General features: G+C 45.9%; 1 protein-coding gene across 8 annotated transcripts in view; it reads left to right on the forward strand.

The window, feature by feature from the left end:
• Positions 1-21724, forward strand: part of ano1a (anoctamin 1, calcium activated chloride channel a) — a 290522-nt gene that overhangs the window by 64447 nt on the left and 204351 nt on the right. For 4 of the 8 annotated variants that reach the window (XM_038808406.1, XM_038808408.1, XM_038808407.1 and 1 more), the window contains exon 1: positions 13423-14389. The exons of 1 other annotated variant lie outside the window; for it this stretch is intronic. In XM_038808406.1, the coding sequence (XP_038664334.1) occupies positions 14039-14389 (351 nt within the window). In that variant the 5' untranslated portion in view covers positions 13423-14038. Of the gene's footprint in view, positions 1-12928; positions 13143-13420; positions 14390-21724 lie in introns of those variants that run through there. 3 more of the 8 variants (XM_038808412.1, XM_038808413.1, XM_038808411.1) reach the window with 3 other exon arrangements.

Genomic DNA, 21724 nt, shown 5'->3' on the forward strand with positions numbered 1-21724 from the left:
ATAACTCCTCAGAGTGTCATCCCACATGACGGGGCCACTGTTGAAACAAATATCAGTCAAACTGAAATTGCATTGGTGATGTTTGTTTAAAACCAATGTGCCCTGGGTAATCTATGATTAGCCGATGTTGACAAGGCTTCAGTCGAGTGACAGCCGATAGGAAATGGTGCATGGAACTATTTTTATAGGGTGATCCCTTTGTTAAACTTGTGCACCCAGCCATAGCTACATTCTGCTGGTGCCTTCCCCGGGCCATGGCACTGTGACTAAAATTGGCCCTCAATCAACTGAAATTGTATTTGGCGTTCATGCATTACTGGCATTGAATAAGAATCCGATTGTCATCAGCACCGAATGGTGTCCAGAGGTCACAAAAGCCTTCAAACTCAGAGAGCGTGCAATGGTGCATCAGCTTCCTGTGTTAATTTGCACAGGTAAATAAAATGTGTCCAGGTTCAATATTCACAGCTTTATATAACCTTTATTATTGTCATAAGTAGGCTTACATCAACACCGTGTGGTGAATTCATACTGTATTGTAATTCACACTGTATTGCATTGCATTGTATTATGTCCTTGTGGGTTCTGTATGTGAGCCGTTGCGCGGCTCTGCCCATAGGGGGAGCTGAGGAGCTTGTACAGGGCTCCACCCTTGGCTCCGCCCATGGCGCCTCCCACTACCGGAAGTATAAAGTGCTGCAGCCGTGAGCCTGCTCTCAGTTCCTCTGGTCGCAGGCAGGCTCAGTTGTAAGACTATTAAAACCACAGTTTACTTCCAATCGTGTCTCTAGTGAATTGATGGTCACATCACACCGCAATGAAGTTACTGTGAAAATCCCCTAGTCGCCACACTCCGGCGCCTGTTCAGGTACACTGAGGGAGAATTCAGAATGTCCAATTCACCTAACAGCACATCTTTCAAAACTTTTGGGAGGAAACCGGAGCCCCGGAGGAAACCCACGCAGACACGGGGAGAACGTGCAGACTCCGCATAGACAGTGACCCAAGCCAGGAATTGAACCTGGGAGCCTGGCGCTGTGAGGCAACAGTGCTAACCACTGTGCTACCGTGCCACCCATATGACAGAATATTTGTTATTTAGACATAGAAGGAGATGCACCCTTCAGAGACGTTCATAGCCAAATTAATATAAGATCTGACTAACTAAAGCTATGATCCTCTCCGAATTGTCTCTGAGTTAAAGAAAATGCGCCAACTGATGTTGTGACGGTCACACCATCAACACCAGCAAATGGTGAAGAAGCTCTTCACAAGTACTTTTTTTTCTCCTACGCTTTTCAAAAACGTTATGAATGGGAGAAAGACATCTCTGGGTGATGACACCATGAGCTGAAGGGGATTTAGGAAACAAACAATAAAATCTGGCTTGTTGACCAGCTTGTTGAAAGTGATTTCTGGGAAGGTTTAATTACGGGAGTACTGAGTGAAACCTATTTACAGGCAAAGATTATCGCCTTGAAAATGCTCCTGCAGCAAACTTCCTTTAATCATGGCTGGAATGGCAGATATCAAAATAAATAATGCTGATGGAATGTTGTATACAGAAAACATGAGTCTGTCACGGATGAGGAGAGATTTAAAACAGTGGAGCTATTTTTTGCCAAAGAAGGTTAATTTAATAGAGGTTTCAAAATAACTAATTTTGTTTAGTTGAGGATTCAGCATTGAGGAGCAGTCGATTTGGAAACTTCTTGGAGAACACAGAGAAAGAGTTGTTCTTTTTTGATACAGAGTTATTAGAGAATGGTTATTTTGCTGCTGGTATTCGGCAAAATGCAGATTATTGCCTCTTTTTAAAGAACAAAATGGATCGATATTTGAAAGAGAGGGGACGATTCTTCCCCGGTGTTGCTCCCGGCGTACTCCCGCTATTACCAGAGATTAGCGGGAGAGCCCCTAAATGTGGAATGTGCCCCCGAACAAATTGCAATGCTCCCAGCCTGCGGTGCCTGACACGATCTGGATCAGCCCTCACTTGACATGAACCAGACTCACATATTTAAATATGTTCAGGCCCTTCGAGGCTGGAGTCTCTCAGCTTCGCTGGTCTCACCGGCGCAGCATGAGAACGGCCCAAATCACTGCTGGTTTCAAAAATCCGAACCAGTCGTGATGACCACAATGGGGAGCTCAGAGGCCAACCCATTTCAGACCCTCGCTTTAGGGCTCCGGGTGGTGGGGTACAGGCACCCTGGTAGTGCAAACATGGATTCCTTGGGCACTGTCAGGTTGGCACAGCCTGGAGCAGTGCCATGGGGTAGGGACCTGAGGGAGGTCATGGCCATGAAGGGGTTGGGGGAGGGGGGGGGGGGGGGGGGGAGCTGAAGGGAAAGCATGAAGGGTGTGCCTGAATGGAGGAGGCCTGAAGGGGAGGCAACAAGGGGGCCATGAAGGGAGGGCACAAAGGGTGGGGGTTAATGGGGGGGGCATGAAGGGGGGGCCTGAGGGCGAGACTTGGAGCAAGGGTATGAAGAGCGGTGAAGAGGTCGCATATAGAGGGTGTGTGGACTGGGGGCCCTGAAACAGGTGCATGGAAGGTCCTCAGTGAACCCATGGCAGGATATGCTCACTTCGGGGAAGGGGGGGGTGGTGCGAGGGGAATGGGGGGCGATGCCCAAATGCCAACGAGGATAATGAGGGTGGGGCCGGGTCACCATCATGCCTGGACATTTAATGATGGGGAATGTTGCCCCTCCGTCGTCAAGTGTTGGGGGTGTTGCCCATGTCTGCGGGGCATCGCAATGTCCGTGGGGTGGAGGTGTGGGGACCTTCATCTTAACTGTGAGATCTGGGCACCCTTTAAAAACAGTGCCCTGATCTCTGAGGAGCCGGTCTTGCCGGCGTCTTCAGTTCCCCACTGCAGGAAAAATGGGAAGTGTGGGTGAATTCAGTGCGAAACTCCCCTAGCTGCAAAATAATAACTGACGGCTGGATTCCTCCGCCCTGCCCACTGCAACCCAGCCACCAACGGGACGCCGTCCTTGTAAAGGTCCATTGACCTTGGGTGGGGATTTCAGGTCGCTGGCGTGGCGTGGGCGAAGAATCAACCCCGAAGTGTGGGCGAATTGCGATGGGAATTATGCCAGACCATCCGGCGGGATTCTCACCGGTATTCCTGCCTAAGATCACGTTCTGGCCGTTCACTGGCAACTGGATTTGCTGGTCCCATGGCAGCGCACCCCGCCCACAGATTTCCCTGCGATGTGGCTGGCTTCACTGGGAATTCCGTTGACAGAGCAGGAGCAGAGCCTCGCACCGCCTCCCGCTGCTGAGAAACAGCGAGGCCGGAAAATCCTTAGCACGCGATCTTCCCAAAAGGGAACAAAGTCCCTGAGAGAGCACGTTTAGCCGGGTGTATCCCGGCACTCGCAGTGCCGAGACGCACATGGCTATTTAACATAACTCACTTTGAATAAGGCACCCGGACGGGGAATGCGCGGCCGAGACCACACACATCGCCCTGTTCTGTACAGTGGGGAGCTCCACTCGCCGGAACACCCTGTTGTAGTGAGAGATCGGGACGCCATTTAAAAATGGGGTCCCGATCTCCGAGACCTGTGAAACAAATCGCCTACCTTCCCCCCAGCACGAACGCAACATGGGATGCCCCCCCCCCCATATCCTCCCCAACACCCATGCCAGGCACCCCCAGCTTGGCACCTTGGCACTATGGTGCCAGGATGACATCCAGGGTAGCCAGGTAGCACCAGCAGTGCCAGGGCACCATCCTGCCCAAAGGGCATGCAGCTGGGTGCCCTCAATCCCCTTGGGGATCCCACGAGTGCCGTTCCATCTGCTCTCCGTTTGTGGGGACCAGTGCTGAACGGCGCTCACCCATGATTCCCAAGGCGAAGAGATTGAATCCCAGAGCCTCAGGTGCCTCGGGAATACGCACATTAGAGTAAAGTTTACTGCCTCACACTAATATGCAGATTTGCTAAAAAAAAGTGTGGGCGGGTTTCCCCTTGTAATGTCTTGCGAGATAGCGTTGAATCTCGCTAGGCGTTGTGAACCGAGTGGATCCCGGGAGGGGGGTTTTCCGGCTTCTTCCAGCCACGCTGCACACGGGGTGCTGCTACTCCAGCGCAGCGTGACTGGAGGATTCGACCTTAGTCATTATTTGGAAGAATCGCCCCCAGACAAAAACGAAAGACTTTGAGGTGCGATCAGAGCAACAGGCTTAATTTTGATTTGCTCATTTTGAATACCCCAATCCCGTTCTGTGCTGCAAACTGGTAAACTTCCATGAAATGCAAGAAACTGGATCGGTATTAACCAGTTTTGTTACTTTTGTGATATTTGATTATCCTAATCAGGAAATCACTTGTTTTGTTTAAGCCGTCGAACAAATAACCTGAAGCTATTCGAAGCGTTTGTGCATCCTTCTTACTCATGACAACAAATGCCGCAGTTATCGCCACTGTGGAAACATACTTGCTTTTCTGTGGTCCAAATGAAGACTTCTGATTTACTGGGGACGATTTGGTCCGTTTTGAGCTTTCTCATTTCCATTCTAAAACAAGACAGATGGTCAAATTGTATAAGTTATTGCACAAAATTGTCATTGGAAAGAATCAATAAATCAACCACAGTAATAATAAAGAAACGAATATGAATGTTATAATTCCAGAGATATGCAGGGGTATCCCTGGGGAACAGCTGAGTAAATCCATGTTCCAATTTTGAGTTTATCCTCCAACAAATGAAATTTGATTGACATAAAATCATAGAGTCCCTACAGTGCAGAAGGAGGCCATTCGACCCATTGAGTGGGCACCAACCCTCCGAAAGCGCACCCTAACTAGGCCCACCCACCCTGTCCCCTCTCATGCATTGATCATGGCCAATCCACCTAACCTGTACATCTTTAGACTGTGGGAGGAAACTGAACACCCGGAGGAAACCCATGCACACACAAACTCCCACATGGGCAGTCACCCAAGGCCGGAATCAAACCCAAGTTGCTCATGGTGAGGCAGCATTGCTAATCACTGTGCCATTGTGCTACTTATCCCAACAAAATGATCACACACAGGTCCTGGGCACTAAACTAGAAATTGTATCATGGGCGGCACGGTCGCACAGTGGTTCGCACTGTACCTCACAGCGCCAGAGTCCCGGGTTCGATTCTGGCTTGGGTCACTGGCTGTGGGGAGTCTGCACGTTCTCCCCGTCCTTCCTCCGGGTGCTCCGGTTTCCTCCCACAAGTCCCGAAAGATGTGCTGTTAGATGAATTGGACATTCTGAATTCTCCCTCTGTGTACCCGAACAGGCGCCGGAGTGTGGCGACATGGGACTTTTCACGGTAATTTCATTGCAGTGTTAATGTAAGCCTACTTGTGACACTAATAAAGATTATTATTATTATTGCCAAGCGACTGTTTAACCTTTAGTTTATACCCATGTGCTCACTGCTTTACTCAAAGGTTTCTACAACCAGTAGCAATGTAGTACATTGATCACCATCTTCAACCCAAATTTACAGGCAAGCATTTTTAACATTTGGACAGGGCGCCTCCTCCTTTTCAGGAGATATTTGTAGTTCACACGGCGGTGTTACACAATGCTGCCCCCATTTTAGCCCAGAATACCAAGTCAAAGTCAGTTTTGATTGTCAATGTATCTGTCCCTTAGAATCAATTATTCCACACATTGGAATATGGCTGAAATTCTCCCCTACCCGGCGGGGCAGGGGGTCCCGGCGTAGCGGAGTGGCGCCAACCAGTCTGGCGTTGGGCCTCCCCAAAGGTGCGTAATTCTCCGCACCTTTAGGGGCTAGGCCCGCACCGGAGTGGTTTCCGCCACAAAACTGGCACCAACGGCCTTTGGCGTCGGGGCTGGCCGAAAGGGGGGGGGGGGTCAGAGAATTCCGCCCAGGACCTTTGTTGCATTTCTGTTCCCTAGTTTTCTGCCAAGATAATGGCAAACAGATAATGGCGTCTATGGCAAAGACCATAGGGTTTAGACAACTGGTGGCATTGTGGAGCAAGTGGGATAATAGTTGTTCATGAATCTGGCTAATAAAACCTGGAGGAAGTAGAATGATCTTTATAGCCTGCTGGCTCAGTCAATCTGGTTCATAGCACTGTGAGGCACGTGTCTAATACTTGGTCACTTTGACTGGAGGCACTGTGTAGTTATGATTTTGAATCCCCTGCATAATGATAATGTTATCACTGATTTGATTTGATTTGATTTATTATTTGATTGATTTATTATTGTCACATGTATTAGTATACAGTGAAAAGTATTGTTTCTTGAATGCTGTACAAACAATGCATACCGTACATAGGGAAGGAAGGAGAGACTGCAGAATATAATGTTACAGTTATAGCAAGGTGTAGAAAAAAGATCAACTTAATACGAGGTAGGTCCATTCAAAAGTCTGATGGCAGCAGGGAAGAAGCTGTTCTTGAGTCGGTTGGTACGTGACCTCAAACTTTTGTATCTTTTTACTGACGGAAGAAGGTGGAAGAGAGTATGTCCGGGGTGCGTGGGGTCCTTCATTATGCTGGCTGTCTTTCTGAGGCAGTGGGAATTATAGATAGAGTCAATGGATGGGAGGCTGGTTTGCATGATGGACTGGGCTACATTCACAACCTTTTATAGTTTCCTGCTGTCTTGGGCAGAGCAGGATCCATACCAGGCTGTGATACAACCAGAAAGAAAGCTTTCTATGGGGCACCTGTAAATGTTGGTGAGAATCGTAGCTGACGGAGAATCGAATCCGACGCCAGAATCTGGGCCGCCAGCAGATTGATGCCGGTTTGCGACTCTTCGCCCCCTCCAAACCGGTGTCATTGTCATGTGCGCCACGCGCAGTGGCAAGTCCGTTGGCGCCTCATCGGCCGGCCCACATGCGATGCTCTGCCCCCGATGGGCCAAGTTCCCGATGGCGTGGGACGCATGTGGTCTGAGCTGGTTTGCCGCTGGCAGTGCGACAGACCAGGAAACTCACCACTTTTACCACCTACAATCAGGCCTATTGAAAGGGTTTACAGCAGGGGTGGGAAAACTACGGCCCGCAGGCCGCATGCGGCCCACCAAAGGTCTTTATGCGGCCCACCAAGATCAAGTAATTTAAAAAAAAAAAAAAAAAAATTAATTTTTTTTTTAATTTTAAGGTTAATGGGGGGGGGGGGGTGTGCTGTTGGGTTACTGGTATAGGGTGGATACGTTGACTTGAGTAGGGTGATCATTGCTCGGCACAACATGTGTTTCATGTGAAGTTTCTACTTTAAAATATTAATTAATAAAAATTAATTGCTTTTTTTTTCTTTAAAAACCTTTTATTTTGGCTATTTTAAATATTAATTATTTTACTTAATATACTATGCGGCCCTTTAAAATTGTGAATTTCTGAATGTGGCCCTTGCACGGAAAAGTTTGCCCACCCCTGGTTTACAGGCTGATAATCAACCTGTTTGACCAGGTTACGAATGCACCTTCTGTGCCCATTCAAACCTGGAGCCCAGAGGTAGGGCCGCTGCCTGTGCACCACAAGACGTACCCTCATGTGTTGCTGTTGGAAAATGAAAGCCAGATGATAAATTGATTACTCAGGTTGGTGTCTTGAGGTGTTATATCTGAGGATGTGTTTGATGGAACAGCAGGGTCTGCTATTGTATCCTGTTTTACACAAACAGATAATTCTGTCAATAAATGTCCCTACTGTGAGAAGCAGGACATGATTAACAAGAACATGCACGGTCTGTCCGCAGTGCAATCCTAAAATAAGCATGCAGTAACTCAACTTGTCAGGTTGATTTAATGATGCAGTTAATGCCACAGGCTGCAGGACAACCCTGAGGAACACCACATGCCTGCACTCCAGCATCACCAGGCACACATCAAAGGCCAAAGACTACGTTGACCTTTTTGAGTTGATTTGATTTGATTTATTATTGTCACATGTATTAGTAAACAGTGAAAAGTATTGTTTCTTGCATGCTGTACAAACAATGCATACCGGACATAGGGAAGGAAGGAGAGACTGCAGAATATAATGTTACACTTATAGCAAGGTGTAGAGAAAAGATCAACTTAATACGAGGTAGGTCCATTCAAAAGTCTGATGGCAGTAGGGAAGAAGCTGTTCTTGAGTCGGTTGGTACGTGACCTCAAACTTTTGTATCTTTTTCCTGACGTAAGAAGGTGGAAGAGAGTATGGCCGGGGTGCGTGGGGTCCTTAATTATGCTGGCTGCCTTTCTGAGGCAGCGGGAATTATAGATAGAGTCAATGGATGGGAGGCTGGTTTGCGTGATGGACTGGGCTACATTCACAACCTTTTGTAGTTTCCTGCGGTCTTGGGTAGAGCAGGATCCATACCAGGCTGTGATACAACCAGAAAGAATGCTTCCTATGGTGCATCTGTAGAAGTTGGTGGGGATCGTAGCTGACATGCCAAATTTCCTTAGTCTTCTCAGAAAGTAGAGTGGTTGGTGGGTTTTCTTAACTATAGTGTCGGCATGGGATAGTGAGTGGCTAATTTATACACTGGAATAGTGAGTGGCTAATTTAGCCAGGGTTAGGGGTGGGGACGTTAGGACTTTCCGTGACCTACTCACCCCGTGCACCAGAAATGTGCATGCTTAGTGAAGAATAGAGGTGACATAGTGAATCAGGCTGCGTCCTCTGCATTGCGGATAGATGGGGAATGCAGTCTCAATGTTTCTGCAGCATGAGTATCAGTAAGGTGACTCAAGAACTCATTGAGTGCCACGGTACCATGCAACATTCCATCCCAGCTCCTTCATGGACATGCAGATAGTGATGTTATTGGTATTGTTGAGTTATTTTTAAGGAGTACATTACAGGACAACCTTGTGAATATTATAAATTTAATTATTTATAGTGGAGAGGAAAACCCAAGGCATATTTAAAACTTACAGCACTGAGGAGTCCATTCGGCCCATCATGCCAGAGCCAGCTCTTTGAACAAACTATTAGTCCCACACCCTGCTCTTTTCATATAGTCCTGAAAATAAGACCATACACATAGGAGCAGAATTAGGCCACTCGGCCCATCGAGTCTGCTCCACCATTCAATCATGGCTGATATTTTTCTCATCCCCATTCTCCTGCCTTTTCCCCATAACCCCTGATCCCCTTATTAATCATGAATCTATCTATCTCTGTCTTAAAGATACTCAGTGATTTGGCCTCCACAGCCTTCTGCGGCAAAGAGTTCCACAGATTCACCACCCTCTGGCTGAAGAAATTCCTCATCTCTGTTTTAATGAATCGCCCCTTTAGTCTGAGATGGTGTCTTCTGGTTCTAGTTTTTCCAATAAGTGGAAACATCCTCTCCACATCCACTCTATCCAGGCCTCGCAGTATCCTGAAAATTTCAATAAGATCCCCCCCTCATCCTTTTAAACTCCAATGAGTACAGACCCAGAGTCCTCGACCGTTCCTCATACGAGAAGCTCTTCATTCCAGGAATCATTCTTGTGAACCCCCTCTGGACCCTTTCCAAGGCCAGGACATCCTTCCTTCGTAATGGGGCCCAAAACTCCTCACAAACTCCAAATGGGGTCTGACCAGAGCCTTATACAGCCTCTGAAGTACATCCCTGGTCTTGTATTCTAGCCCTCTTGACATGAATGTTGATATTGCATTTGCCTTCTTAACTGCCGACTGAACCTACACGTTAACCTTAAAAGAATTGTGAACAAGGACTCCCAAGTCTCTTTGTGCTTCTGATTTCCGAAGCATTTCCACATTTAGAAAATAATCTATGCCTAAATTCCTCCTTTCTAAGTGCATAACCTCACACTTTTCCACATTGTATTTCATTTGCCACTTAATTGCCGTCTCTCCTAGCTTGTCCAAATCCTTCTGCAGCCCTTGATTCCTCATTGAGGGGCCTCACGGTAGCATGGTGGTTAGCATCAATGCTTCACAGCTCCAGGGTCCCAGGTTCGATTCCCGGCTGGGTCACTGTCTGTGTGGAGTCTGCACGTCCTCCCGGTGTGTGCGTGGGTTTCCTCCGGGTGCTCCGGTTTCCTCCCACAGTCCAAAGATGTGCGGGTTAGGTGGATTGGCCATGCTAAATTGCCCGTAGTGTAAGGTTAATTGGGGGATTGTTGGGTTACGGGTATACGGGTTACGTGGGTTTAAGTAGGGTGATCATTGCTCGGCACAACATCGAGGGCCGAAGGGCCTGTTCTGTGCTGTACTGTTCTATGTTCTATGTTCTATTACTACCTGCCCCTCTACAGATCTTTGTATCATCTGCAAACTTGGCAACAGTGCCTTCAGTTCCTTCTTCCAGATTATTAGTGTATATTGTAAAAAGTTGTGGTGCCAGCACAGACCTCTGAGGCACACCACTAGTCACCGGCTGCCATCCTGAAAAAGACCCCTTTATCCCCACTCTCTGCCTTCTACCAGTCAGCCAATCCTCTATCCATGCCAGGATCTTACCCTGAACACCATGAGCTCTTAACTTATTTAACAGTCTCCTATGTGGCACCTTGTCAAAGGCCTTATAGAAATCTAAATAAATCACGTCCACTGGTTCTCCTTTGTCTAACTTCTTTGATATCTCCTCAAAGAACTTTAACAGATTTATCAGACACGACCTCCCTTTCACAAGCCGTGCTGACTCAGTCCTATTTTACCATGCACTTCCAAGTACTTTGGGATTTCATCTTTAATAACAGACTCTAAAATCTTACCAATGACCGAAGTCAGGCTACCCGGTCTATAATTTCCTGTCTTCTGCCTCCCTCCCTTCTTAAACAGCGGTGTTACATTCGCCACTTTCCAGTCCTCTGGGACCCTTCCTGCCTCCAGTGACTCCTGAAAGATCATCACCAATGCCTCCAGAATTTCTTCAGCTATCTCTTTTAGGACCCTGGGGTGTAGTCCATCCGGTCCAGGTAACTTATCCACCTTCAGACCTTTCAGTTTCCCCAGAACCTTCTCCTTAGTAATGGTCACTGCACTCACCTCTGCCCCCTGGTTCTCTGGCATCCCACTCGTGTCTTCCACCGTGAAGACTGATGCAAAGTAACTATTCAGTTCCTCTGCCATTTCTTTGTTTCCTATTATTACTTTGCCAGCCACTTTTTCCAGTTGTCCAATGTCTATTTCTGCCTGTCTCTTATCTTTTATATATTGAAAAAAACTCTTCCTATCTTCCTTTATATTACTTTATACTTATACGTCATCTTCTCCCCCCCCCCCCCCCTATTGTTTTTTTAGGTGTCCTCTGCTCGCTTTTAAAGGCTTCCCAATCCCTTGGTTTCCCACTAATCCTCGCCACTTTGTATGCTTTTTGAAAATGATACCCTTTCATGTATATATTCAATTCCCTTTTTACAGTTGTTATTAAATCTGCTTCCACTGACTTCCAAATCATGGAGCTCAATATCAAAGTGTTTTGATTATGTCTTGAAGCAAGAGGGAATAATACCATGACCTACACCTTCCGGTCTCTGGATGATTGGAGACAAGACATACGATATATGATGTATGATGTGCATCGCAATCAATGGAAGTCCTGACACACTGACCTCTGTGGGTATTGGCTGGGAAGTTACACTTCCGATGGGCAATCCCCTGCTCTCTGGGAGCTGGATCTAGGGTTGGCGACTGAGGATAATTCTGTGCAACTAACTTAGTCGAACTCCTGGTTAACTACAGAACTAACCTCCCAATCACTCACACTGACCCATCGATCACCCCCCACTGCCACTTTCCCTGACCCAACTATCCCTATCTGAGCTATCCTGACTAACCTCTCCTGAACACTCACCTGACTTTGACTACCCACCTAATTTGACCCAACCCAATGACCTCTGACCTAAACCATCCTTCCTAACCCCCTTCCCCACCAGCCAACTACCTCCTGCCCCCTGACTAACCCCCGACTTGACCCCACCCAACTACCTCCAACCAAAACCATCTTGACTAACTACCCCCGTCCATCGTACAACCCTGCTGACCCCCAGACTTGACACCACCCAACTACTTCCAATCCAGACCATTTTGACTAACCCCTGACCACCAGACTATACCCCTGACTCTTACTGCTCCCTGATCCACCCACCACCTGATCCACCTTCCACCCTAGCCACTTGCCACCCTATATATTTACCACGTCACCTCACCCACATTACCAGCCTACCACCCCACCCTCATGCCACCCTACCAATTTACCATCTTACCCATCTGCTACATCACCCACATATAATGTCACACACTTGCCACCCTGTCCACTTACCCAACTGCCCACCCTATCCATTCACTCAGTCATCCACACCCATTCACCAACATTCACCCTGGACAACACTTATCATAGGGCAGCTAATTCTTTAAAAGTGGGTATGTCTTGTGTTCCCTCCAATGCTACCGCGTTGCAAAGGATTTCTCCGAGCAACATTGTGTTCTGTTTATGTGGGGCTCAGAAAACATGGCAAGAAATACAAAGCAGTGTTCAGGGTGGAAAAGTTCAAGCAGAGCAGCGATTCTTCGATGACTTAGGAAGGTCGGACCAAGGAATTTTCATGGTGGTCACTGGAGGTGACCACCATGGTGGTCATTAGAATGGTTGTCTTTGACTGTCCAAAGTATCTTGTTTCAGGATTGCTGCCGATACGTAAGAATATTTGAAATAGAAATGAGGCTAAACCATTCAACATGATCATTGCTGATCTCGCATGTCAATTCCACTCTCCCAGCTGGTTCTCTGTTCCTCGATTCCCAGAGAGACCACAAATCTCAGCCTTAAATACAATCAATGATGTAACATCCAGAATCCTCTGGGGCAGAGAATGTCCAGGATTCCGAATCCTTTCAGTGAGGAAATTTCCCCTCTTCTGTGTCCCAAATGATCTGCCTATTATCCTGAGACTATGCCCTGTGTTCTCCATTCCCCAGCCAGAAAACACCTCCACAGTGTCTCCCCTGCCAAACCTCTTCAGAATCTCGTCTGACTCAATAAGACCATTCTTCAAATCTCCAGAGCGCACAGGCTCAATTTACCCAGCCTCTCCACCATGGGCTCTCCGTGAATATCAGGATGACAGCTTGGCAACTGTTTGATTTGACAGCTAAGAAAGTCTGGCTCTCAAAATCAGAGGAATTACGGTGCGTTTAACCACTTTTGCAGGTGTGTTTTTTTAAAAAATCTCTCCACCTGGGACATGTGGGACAGTCAGTGTCTCTGGGAGTAACTTTGGACATTCTGAATGTATCTGGGGAGAATCACAATAGTTTATTTACCTGTGTCGATGCCGGCATGAACTTTTTGTCGGTGTGGGGGAGTTGAAGGATATGTGACTCAGGTTATGGAGTACAACAGGTGTTGACATGGTGTAAAGAATAACAGCATCAGGTGACAGGCACTGAGCTCTAACCTTGTTTTTAATCAGGAGCTAACTGGATAATAACATGTTGCAAAGCAACCGAGGTCCCGGCTAAGGAGCAAAAAAAGCAATTTCATTGTTTGAGGACTTCCCCAAGAAAGCGACGTGAAGAAGTTAATGTCCTGAAATTGACGCAAAAGCCCTTTTGTAAAGTTTAAAGGCTGCAAAGGCTGGTTTAGTTTGGTGGTTTATTTTGGCAGGGTGCGATGTGATTGTGTTTGTGATCTTTGCAATGCAAAGCCCGTTATCCAGGAGCTCTCAGGAGGAATGCAACCTGCCCTGTTAATCAAGTGGGTGGATGATGAACAGATGCTAATTGTTCAATTAAGCGCAAGAAGCAGGATTCAGTGACTGGGATTTCCATCCACACCTTTTGTCAAGTGTGCTGGGCTCTGCGGTGAAGACGTGGCCGCTCCAGGATCTTGGATCACCGAGGATGCTTCCCAAAAAACCCCTCTGATGACCAGCACCTAATATTAGAGCTGCTTTGACTGGGAGATAATTTTCCAGTAGCTCCTGGGAAGGAGAGAGCTTGAGCGCGTCAGGTTGAGTTGGGAATCCTCTTTTTCTTTTAGCATGGCAATTTGAGAAGGTAGGGAGAGAAAGAAACCAACCCAACCAAGATCCCAATTTGGGGGAAATGGCATCTGATCCAACTGAGAATTTTAGTGTTGGTACCGAGCAAACTGCGAATGGGGCCGTTCCAGCAACTCAACCCAACACCCAATCTCCAAACAGACAGGATCCAGCCACCCAACCATTGACCAACAAGGACCCAGCGCCCCAACCATTGACCAACAAGGAGCCAGCCACACAACCACTGACCAACAGTGACCCAGGGACCCAGATCCCCACCGACAAGGATCCATGGACCCAGATTCCGACCGACGAAGATCCAGGGACCCAGATCCCGACCGGCAAGGATCCGGGGAGCCAGCTCCCGGCTGGGAAGGAGCAGCTAAATGGAGTGGGACCACCCGACGAGGTCATTGTAAGTGGACATGGCAACCACGTTAATTTCATATGATTCTCGTAACTCAAATGCTTCCTGTTTTTAAAATCAATCCGATTATCAACTCTGTATCTATTCCATAGAAACACAATCCTCCATCTGGCAAGTGCATTCAGGCAGAGATTGTGTTGCAATCTGAATTGGGTGAAGTTCTGGATCTGGTTGAGATGCGGTTTGTGATCTTTTGTCCCAAGTTAGATCAATGTGATTTATTCTTCCCGTGTAGGCAAGGAGTTATTTCGATGGACCCTTTTTTCAATTGTCATGACTCTATTCCGCCAGAGAATAATGCTACCTCTGGAGTCAGCAGCTACCCAGAGAGACCTGTTGCTCCTTTGTCCCCTGATTGCCCACCCCACGTTTCCATCGCGACCATTATGTTTGAAGAATTAAAAAGTATTCAGTCCAGTTTGCAGTCCTTCTAACCTGGCATTCCTAGAGTTTATGTTTTACAAGTAACTCCTGGTTAGTGTTGGCACCTGTAAGAAATCAATCTGGCCAGTTCTGTTTCAGCTTTAAACTCCTCCGTTGAGCTGTTCATGTCATTGAAGTAAACACACTTACTTCATTACCAAGCAGCGTTGTTACTACAGATATTTATGACTCCCTCCCCTCCCTTCTACATACACATGATGTTTCTCAGCTTTTTACTTTGAAACATGGAAACTAGGAGAGGAGATGAGATCATTCGACCTTTCCAGTCTGCTCCGCCATTCATTGTGATCATGGCTGATCATCCAACTCGAAATCCTAATCCCACTTTTACCCCCATATCATTTGATCCCCTTTGCTCTGCTATATCTAACTGCTTCTTGAAAACATGCAATGTTGTGGTTACGAATTCCACAGGCCGACCACTCTCTGTGTGAAGAAATTTCTCTTCATCTCTGTCCTAAATGGTTTACCCCATATCCTCAGACTGTGACCCCTGGTTCTGAACACACCCAGCATTGGGAACATCCTTCCTGTATCTACCCTGTCCAGTCCTGTTAGAATTTTATAGGTTTCTTTGAGATCCCCCCTCATTGGTCTGAACTCCAGCGAATACAATCCTAACTAACTCAGTCTCTCCTCATATGTCAGTCCCACCATCCCTGGAATCAGTCTAGTAAACCTTTGCTGCACTCCCTCTATAGCTAGAACATCCTTCCTCCGAAATGGAGACCAAAACTGAACACAATATTCCAGGTGTGGCCCCACCGATGCCCTGTATAATTGCAGCAAGACATCCCTGCTTCTATATTCTAATCCTCTTGCAATGGAGGCCAGTCTTTACCACCTGGATGTTTGCCTTCGGTGACTGGTGTATGAGGGCACCCAGATCTCATTGCATATCTCCCCCTCCTAATTTTATGGCTATTCAGAAACGTCTGCCTTCTCGCCTTCACTACCAAAGTAGATAACTTCACGTTTCCCAAATTATACTGCATTTGCCATTCATTTGTCACTCAACGTGTCCAAATCACACTGAAGGATCTCTGCATCCTCCTCACAGCTCACACTCTCACCCAACTTGGTGTCATCTGCAAATTTGGAGATATTACATTTTGTTCCTTCATCTAAGTCATTAATATATATTGTGAATAGTTGGAGTCCCAGCACCGATCCCTGTGGTACCCCACAAGTCACTGCCTGCCAATTTGAAAAAGATCCATTAATTCCTACTCTTTGTTCCCTCTGCCAACCAGTTTTCTATCCATCTCAATACACTATCCCATAATCCCATGTGATACTTTGTCAAAAGCCTTCTGAAAGTCCAAGTATACCACATCGACTGGCTCCCCCTTGTCAACTCTGCTAGTTACATCCTCAGAGTTCCAAGCATGATTTCCCCTTCATAAATCCATGCTGATTCTGTCCAATCCTGCCACTGTTTTCTAAGTGTTCTGCTATAAAATCTTTGATAATGGATTCTAGAATTTTCCCCAGTACTGATGTTTCAGTGCCCAGTTCGACTGCATGAGCTAGTTCATTGCCAATTTTGGGGATGTACGTCAGTATCTGCTTTCTTTGTTGAACAGGCAGAACTATACAGATACAATGAGCAGATACATTGCACAGAGTTTTTGACTCTCGCAGTAACTAGATACTAGCTGGAAATACAGTATTTTTAAAACAAAAATAATGTGAGTTGTGCATGAGATACACTTGCAATGCAGCTGGTGTGCATGGCAGTGGCTTGAGGCCACAGTGTTCTGTAACCATTGCATTTGGCACAGACGATAGTGCAATGGGCAGGGAATGTACAAGTGGGAAGTTTGGCTGACACGATTTCCATGATAAATGACAGCCTCATGGTTTTCCTGAATACCCAGACAAGAATGAGGCAAATATCAAATGCCCATTCTACCTACCGATTTATAATTTAAACATAATTTAAAATATGTTGTTCTGCCCGGCTACTCTAACTAATTTAGTGATTGGTGTAAAGAATTTGGGTTGATTTCTCTATGATCTTGAGATGACTTGGCAGGCTGGATAGTGAGAGAATTGTTTCTGCCTGAGACCAGAACTGGGGGACGCAGGTCTAAGTCTCCCTAAGACCGAGATGAGAAGAACTTTTTTTCTTCTGAGTGGTTAGTCTGTGAAAATTATCTTGCAGTGGAAATCGGCTCATTAAATATTTTTCAGTGAGTTAGATTTTTGTTGATGAGAGTCAAAGGATATGGGGGTCGATGGGACAGTGGAGTTCAGCCGCAATCCAATCAGCCATGACCTTATCAAATGGTAGAACAAGCCTGAGGGGCTGAATGGATTGCTCCTCATTCATTCAGGCCTTCAAAATTAATGACTACACTGCATGCCAGAATAAATGTATTAAGTTTTATTGATGCTTGTTTTAACAAGGTGTTGTATAATTTAGTACAACAACTTTCATTTATGTGCCACCTTTTAATCTAGTAAATGTATTCACAGGAGCATTATAGAACAAAATTTGACATCAAGCCTCATAAAATCATTTATTAGGAAAGGTGGCTGGTTTAGCACACTGGGCTAAATCGCTGGCTTTTAAAGCAGACCCAGGCAGGCCAGCAGCATGGTTCAATTCCCATTCCAGCCTCCCCGAACAGGCGCCGGAATATGGTGACTAGGGGCATTTCACTAACTTAATTGAAGCCTACTTGTGACAATAAGCGATTTTCATTTCATTTCATTAATCTCCAATCAAGATTTTGGTTACAGTGCATGTCTTCAAGGGGGAGTAAAGATGTCAAGAGCTTTGGGGAGAAAGTTCTATAACCTGATGGCCTAGCCATGACCACTAATGCAGGAACAATTAGCCTTGGGAATGCTGAAGAGGCCACATTTGGAAAAGCGTAGGGATTCCTCCCTGGTGTAGGACTGTAGGGGGTTGGAGATTGAGAGGGACAATGCCCTGGATGGATTTGCAAGCAAGGTTGAAAATGGAGGTCGAGCTGGACCAGGAGCCAGTATAAGTCAATGAGCACAGGGGTGATGAAATGATTGCTGCGTCCGTCAATTTGTGAATCAGAATGGCTCCCCTGCTGTCCAAAAGTGTCCTTTCGCTCCTGTGGACGGCATCTTTGGGGTAAAGTTTTATGTGTGGCTCTGGTGTAGGGGCTGGACACCATTTATGAACAAACCACCTTGGGAAATTTTACTTTGCCCTGTGTCAAGTAAGGCCTTGTTTATTGGATCTGTTTGATATCTGTGCCAATATAAACCCAGACCATTGGTTAGGTTTTCAATGCAATACATTGACTGTGCTGCTATCATTTTATTCAAATGTGTGCTAGTGCTGAATCCTTTAAATGTTGATGTTTGAGTTTCCATTCAAACCAGAAGGGAATAAAATCTCCCAAGGGGCTCCAGTACTATTTCAGCACATTTTACCCCTCCCTTCAAGTATGAAAACCTGCCATTTTCCTATCAGGGGCTATCTGATACTCCACAATTCCAATGTACTGACCTTCTTGGTAACCCTACCCTCTGTGTTAATTAATGGTCCCAATGAAATCCATAAATTTGCCATCTACAACCTTGAACCTGTGCCCTGTTGATTTTTGTCCAAGCCTAAGAGCGTATTTGTTTACTTTTCTATTTGAATAAATATGTTGTCAACTCCTACGGCAATCCAGCAATGTCTTCAGGTTGAAAAATCCTAATTTATCTGGGCACATTTCCAAAGCTCCCTCCTCCGGCACCGGGGTCAGTGCTGTTGCTGTCCTCTGCAATCACTTCCAGGGCCTGAATGGCCTCAATGTGCCACACAATAATTTGCAGTACTCTGGGTGTGGCATGAAACTGCACAGCGTTGGTGTAGCCTCTGCCGATTTCAACTCTCGATTGTATATCCCGGCATCTTTGTGGGTTTTTTATTTTGCCATCTCTTCAGTTAGCCATGAGCAATGCAGCAGCTCACACCCTAGATCTCTCTCCACTTCCCTTGACACCTTGCTGTCCTCGTGTCGCTTCTCTTTTGCTCCATTATGTAATATCATGAATTTGTCTGATTTCAAATTTCCCATAAGTAGACCCCGCTGAGCTCCCTTTGTAAAATTTGGCAGTTGCAGCGTTGTTTTCCTCTACACCTCTGCCAGCTTGGTGCCTGTGAATCTAATTACCTTGGTCACAGATATAACCAGAAACTGATCGATTGGAATGCCGTGCCTCCCACTTCCTCACCGTGAAACCTCTTCTCTTACAATTTGCTTCAGCTTCCTTTCCTTTCCCCTATTAACAACTCAAGCTCTGGTCTTGCTCTGGAGACCTCCTGGCCTTGGGTTGCAGATGCCCGTCTCCTGTCATTATTTACCAAAGCCTTTTAACATTTGGGGTATCCTGGATAATCCGCTTCCCTCTCTTTCTCCCCTGTCCCCAAGATTAATTAGGGATGCCATTATCTCAACCAAAAAAAGATTCGAGCAAAATCTAAGCCTTCTTTAAAAAGTCTTGTTGGCTGTTATAATTATGTTTGGATGTGCGTGCTTCAGTTTTGGTTTTGAATATGGTTCGGAGAGCAAGCAAATCCATCTGAACTTGTCAAGTCAAAACAACACTATGCTTCATTCAGTATAAAAGCTGTTTATTTCCCCTCCCCAGCTTTCTGGGAATCTCCTATTTCCTGTCTTAAGCACCGGAGGATTTAGCCAATCTGATTTGGAGAATTTATTGGTCTCCAGTCTATCTGAAATTTCTGATTTACGACTGTCAATGTTTTGGAGCTGCTGCAATGTGTTTTTGATCTTATTGGTCCTCTTAGTTTAATTTGAAAAGTAAAACACGAGAAATAACCACTTTTCATTTTAACTACTTTCTTTTCATCCTCGTTTTAAACTCTATGATCCCTTTGGACCTCCGATCTAATGAAATCTTCAAGAGTACAATGTGAAATTAGGTTCCAGACTCCAGACAGTTCCCAGCAAGCTCGCATTTGCAAATATGAAAATTATTTGGTTGAGAAATATGTGACAGACCATTTTTGTTTTGGGCAGATATGGCTAAACTCCATACTGGTTTATAGATGGTGCTTTTTCTTTGAGACAGTTTGTTGAGATGGTAGAGGTTGTTTTATTGGGGCTGCAGTGGCATATCGGTATTGTCACTGGACAGAGATCCAGGGTAACGCTCTGGGAACCTGAGTTCAAATCTCATCATGGCAGATGGTGATATTAGAATTAACCATCTAATGACCATGAAAAATTGTCGATTTGTCATTAAAAGGCCATCTCGGAGTCATACAGACAGAAACTGACCCTTTGGCCCACCACATCTATGCTGACCATCAAACACCAATCTATAATTATCCCATTTACCAGCACTTGGTCCGTAGCCTACTCTGCCTTGGTGATTTTAAGTGTTTGTCCAGATCCTGCTTAAATGTAGTGAGAGTTCCTGCCTCCTCCACCCTCTCTGGCAGCTCGCTCCATATTTCCACCACCCTCTGGGTGAAAACCTGTTTCCTCAGGTCCCCTCCAAACCACTTACTCCTCACCTTAAACCTCTGCCCTCGGGTCTTTGATCTACCCTATCTTGCCTCTCATTTTACACACCTCTATCAGATCCCTTCCCTCAGCCTCCTCTGCTCCAGGGAAAACTAGCCCACCCTATCTAGTCTCTCCTTGCTGAAACTTTCCACTCCAGGCAATACCCGGTGAATCTCCTCTTCACCCTCCTTCATGTCCTTCCGTGGTGTGGCGTGAAAATCTACACGCAGTATTCCATCTGCAGCCTAATTGGTTCAGCAAGTTCTGCCTGCTTCTATATTCTATGCCCTGGCTAATGAAGGCAAGCATTATTTATGTCTTCACCACCCTATCTATCTGTGCTGCCAACTTCAGGGATGTATGGACTTGTACTAGTGTTTTGTGTTTAAACAAAGGAGATTACAAGGGGTTGAGAGAAGAACTAGCTAAGGTAGACTGGGAGCTAAGACTTTATGGTGGAACAGTTGAGGAACAGTGGAGAACCTTCCAAGCGATTTTTCACAGTGCTCAGCAAAGGTTTATACCAACAAAAAGGAAGGACGGAAGAAAGAGGGAAAATCGACCGTGGATATCTAAGGAAATAAGGGAGAGTATCAAATTGAAGGAAAAAGCATATAAAGCGGCAAAGATTGCTGGGAGATTAGAGGACTGGGAAATCTTTAGGGGGCAACAGAAAGCTACTAAAAAAGCTATAAAGAAGAGTAAGATAGAGTATGAGAGTAAACTTGCTCAGAATATAAAAACAGACAGTAAAAGTTTTTACAAATATATAAGACAAAAAAGAGTGGCTAAGGTAAATATTGGTCCTTTAGAGGATGAGAAGGGAGTTTTAATAATGGGAAATGAGGAAATGGCTGAGGAACTGAACAGGTTTTTTGGGTCGATCTTCACAGTGGAAGACACAAATAACATGCCAGCGACTGATAGCAATCCTCTCAAGGTCCTCACCTGTCATAGCCTCATTTCTATCACTAAGGAGGTAGTGATGGGCAAGCTAATGGGGCTAAAGGTAGACAAGTCTCCTGGCCCTGATGGAATGCATCCCAGAGTGCTAAAAGAGATGGCTAGGGAAATTGCAGATGCACTAGTGATAATTTACTGAAATTCACTAGACTCTGGGGTGGTCCCGGTGGATTGGAAATTAGCAAACGTGACGCCACTGTTTAAAAAAGGAGGTAGGCAGAAAGCAGGAAATTATAGGCCAGTGAGTTTAACTTCGGTAATAGGGAAGATGCTGGAATCTATCATCAAGGAAGAAATTGCGAGGCATCTGGATAGAAATTGTCCCATTGGGCAGATGCAGCATGGGTTCGTAAAAGGCAGGTCATGCCTAACTAATTTAGTGGAATTTTTTGAGGACATTACC

This window comes from Scyliorhinus canicula, chromosome 9, assembly GCF_902713615.1.
Source record: "Scyliorhinus canicula chromosome 9, sScyCan1.1, whole genome shotgun sequence".
Classification (NCBI taxonomy): Eukaryota; Metazoa; Chordata; class Chondrichthyes; order Carcharhiniformes; family Scyliorhinidae; genus Scyliorhinus; species Scyliorhinus canicula.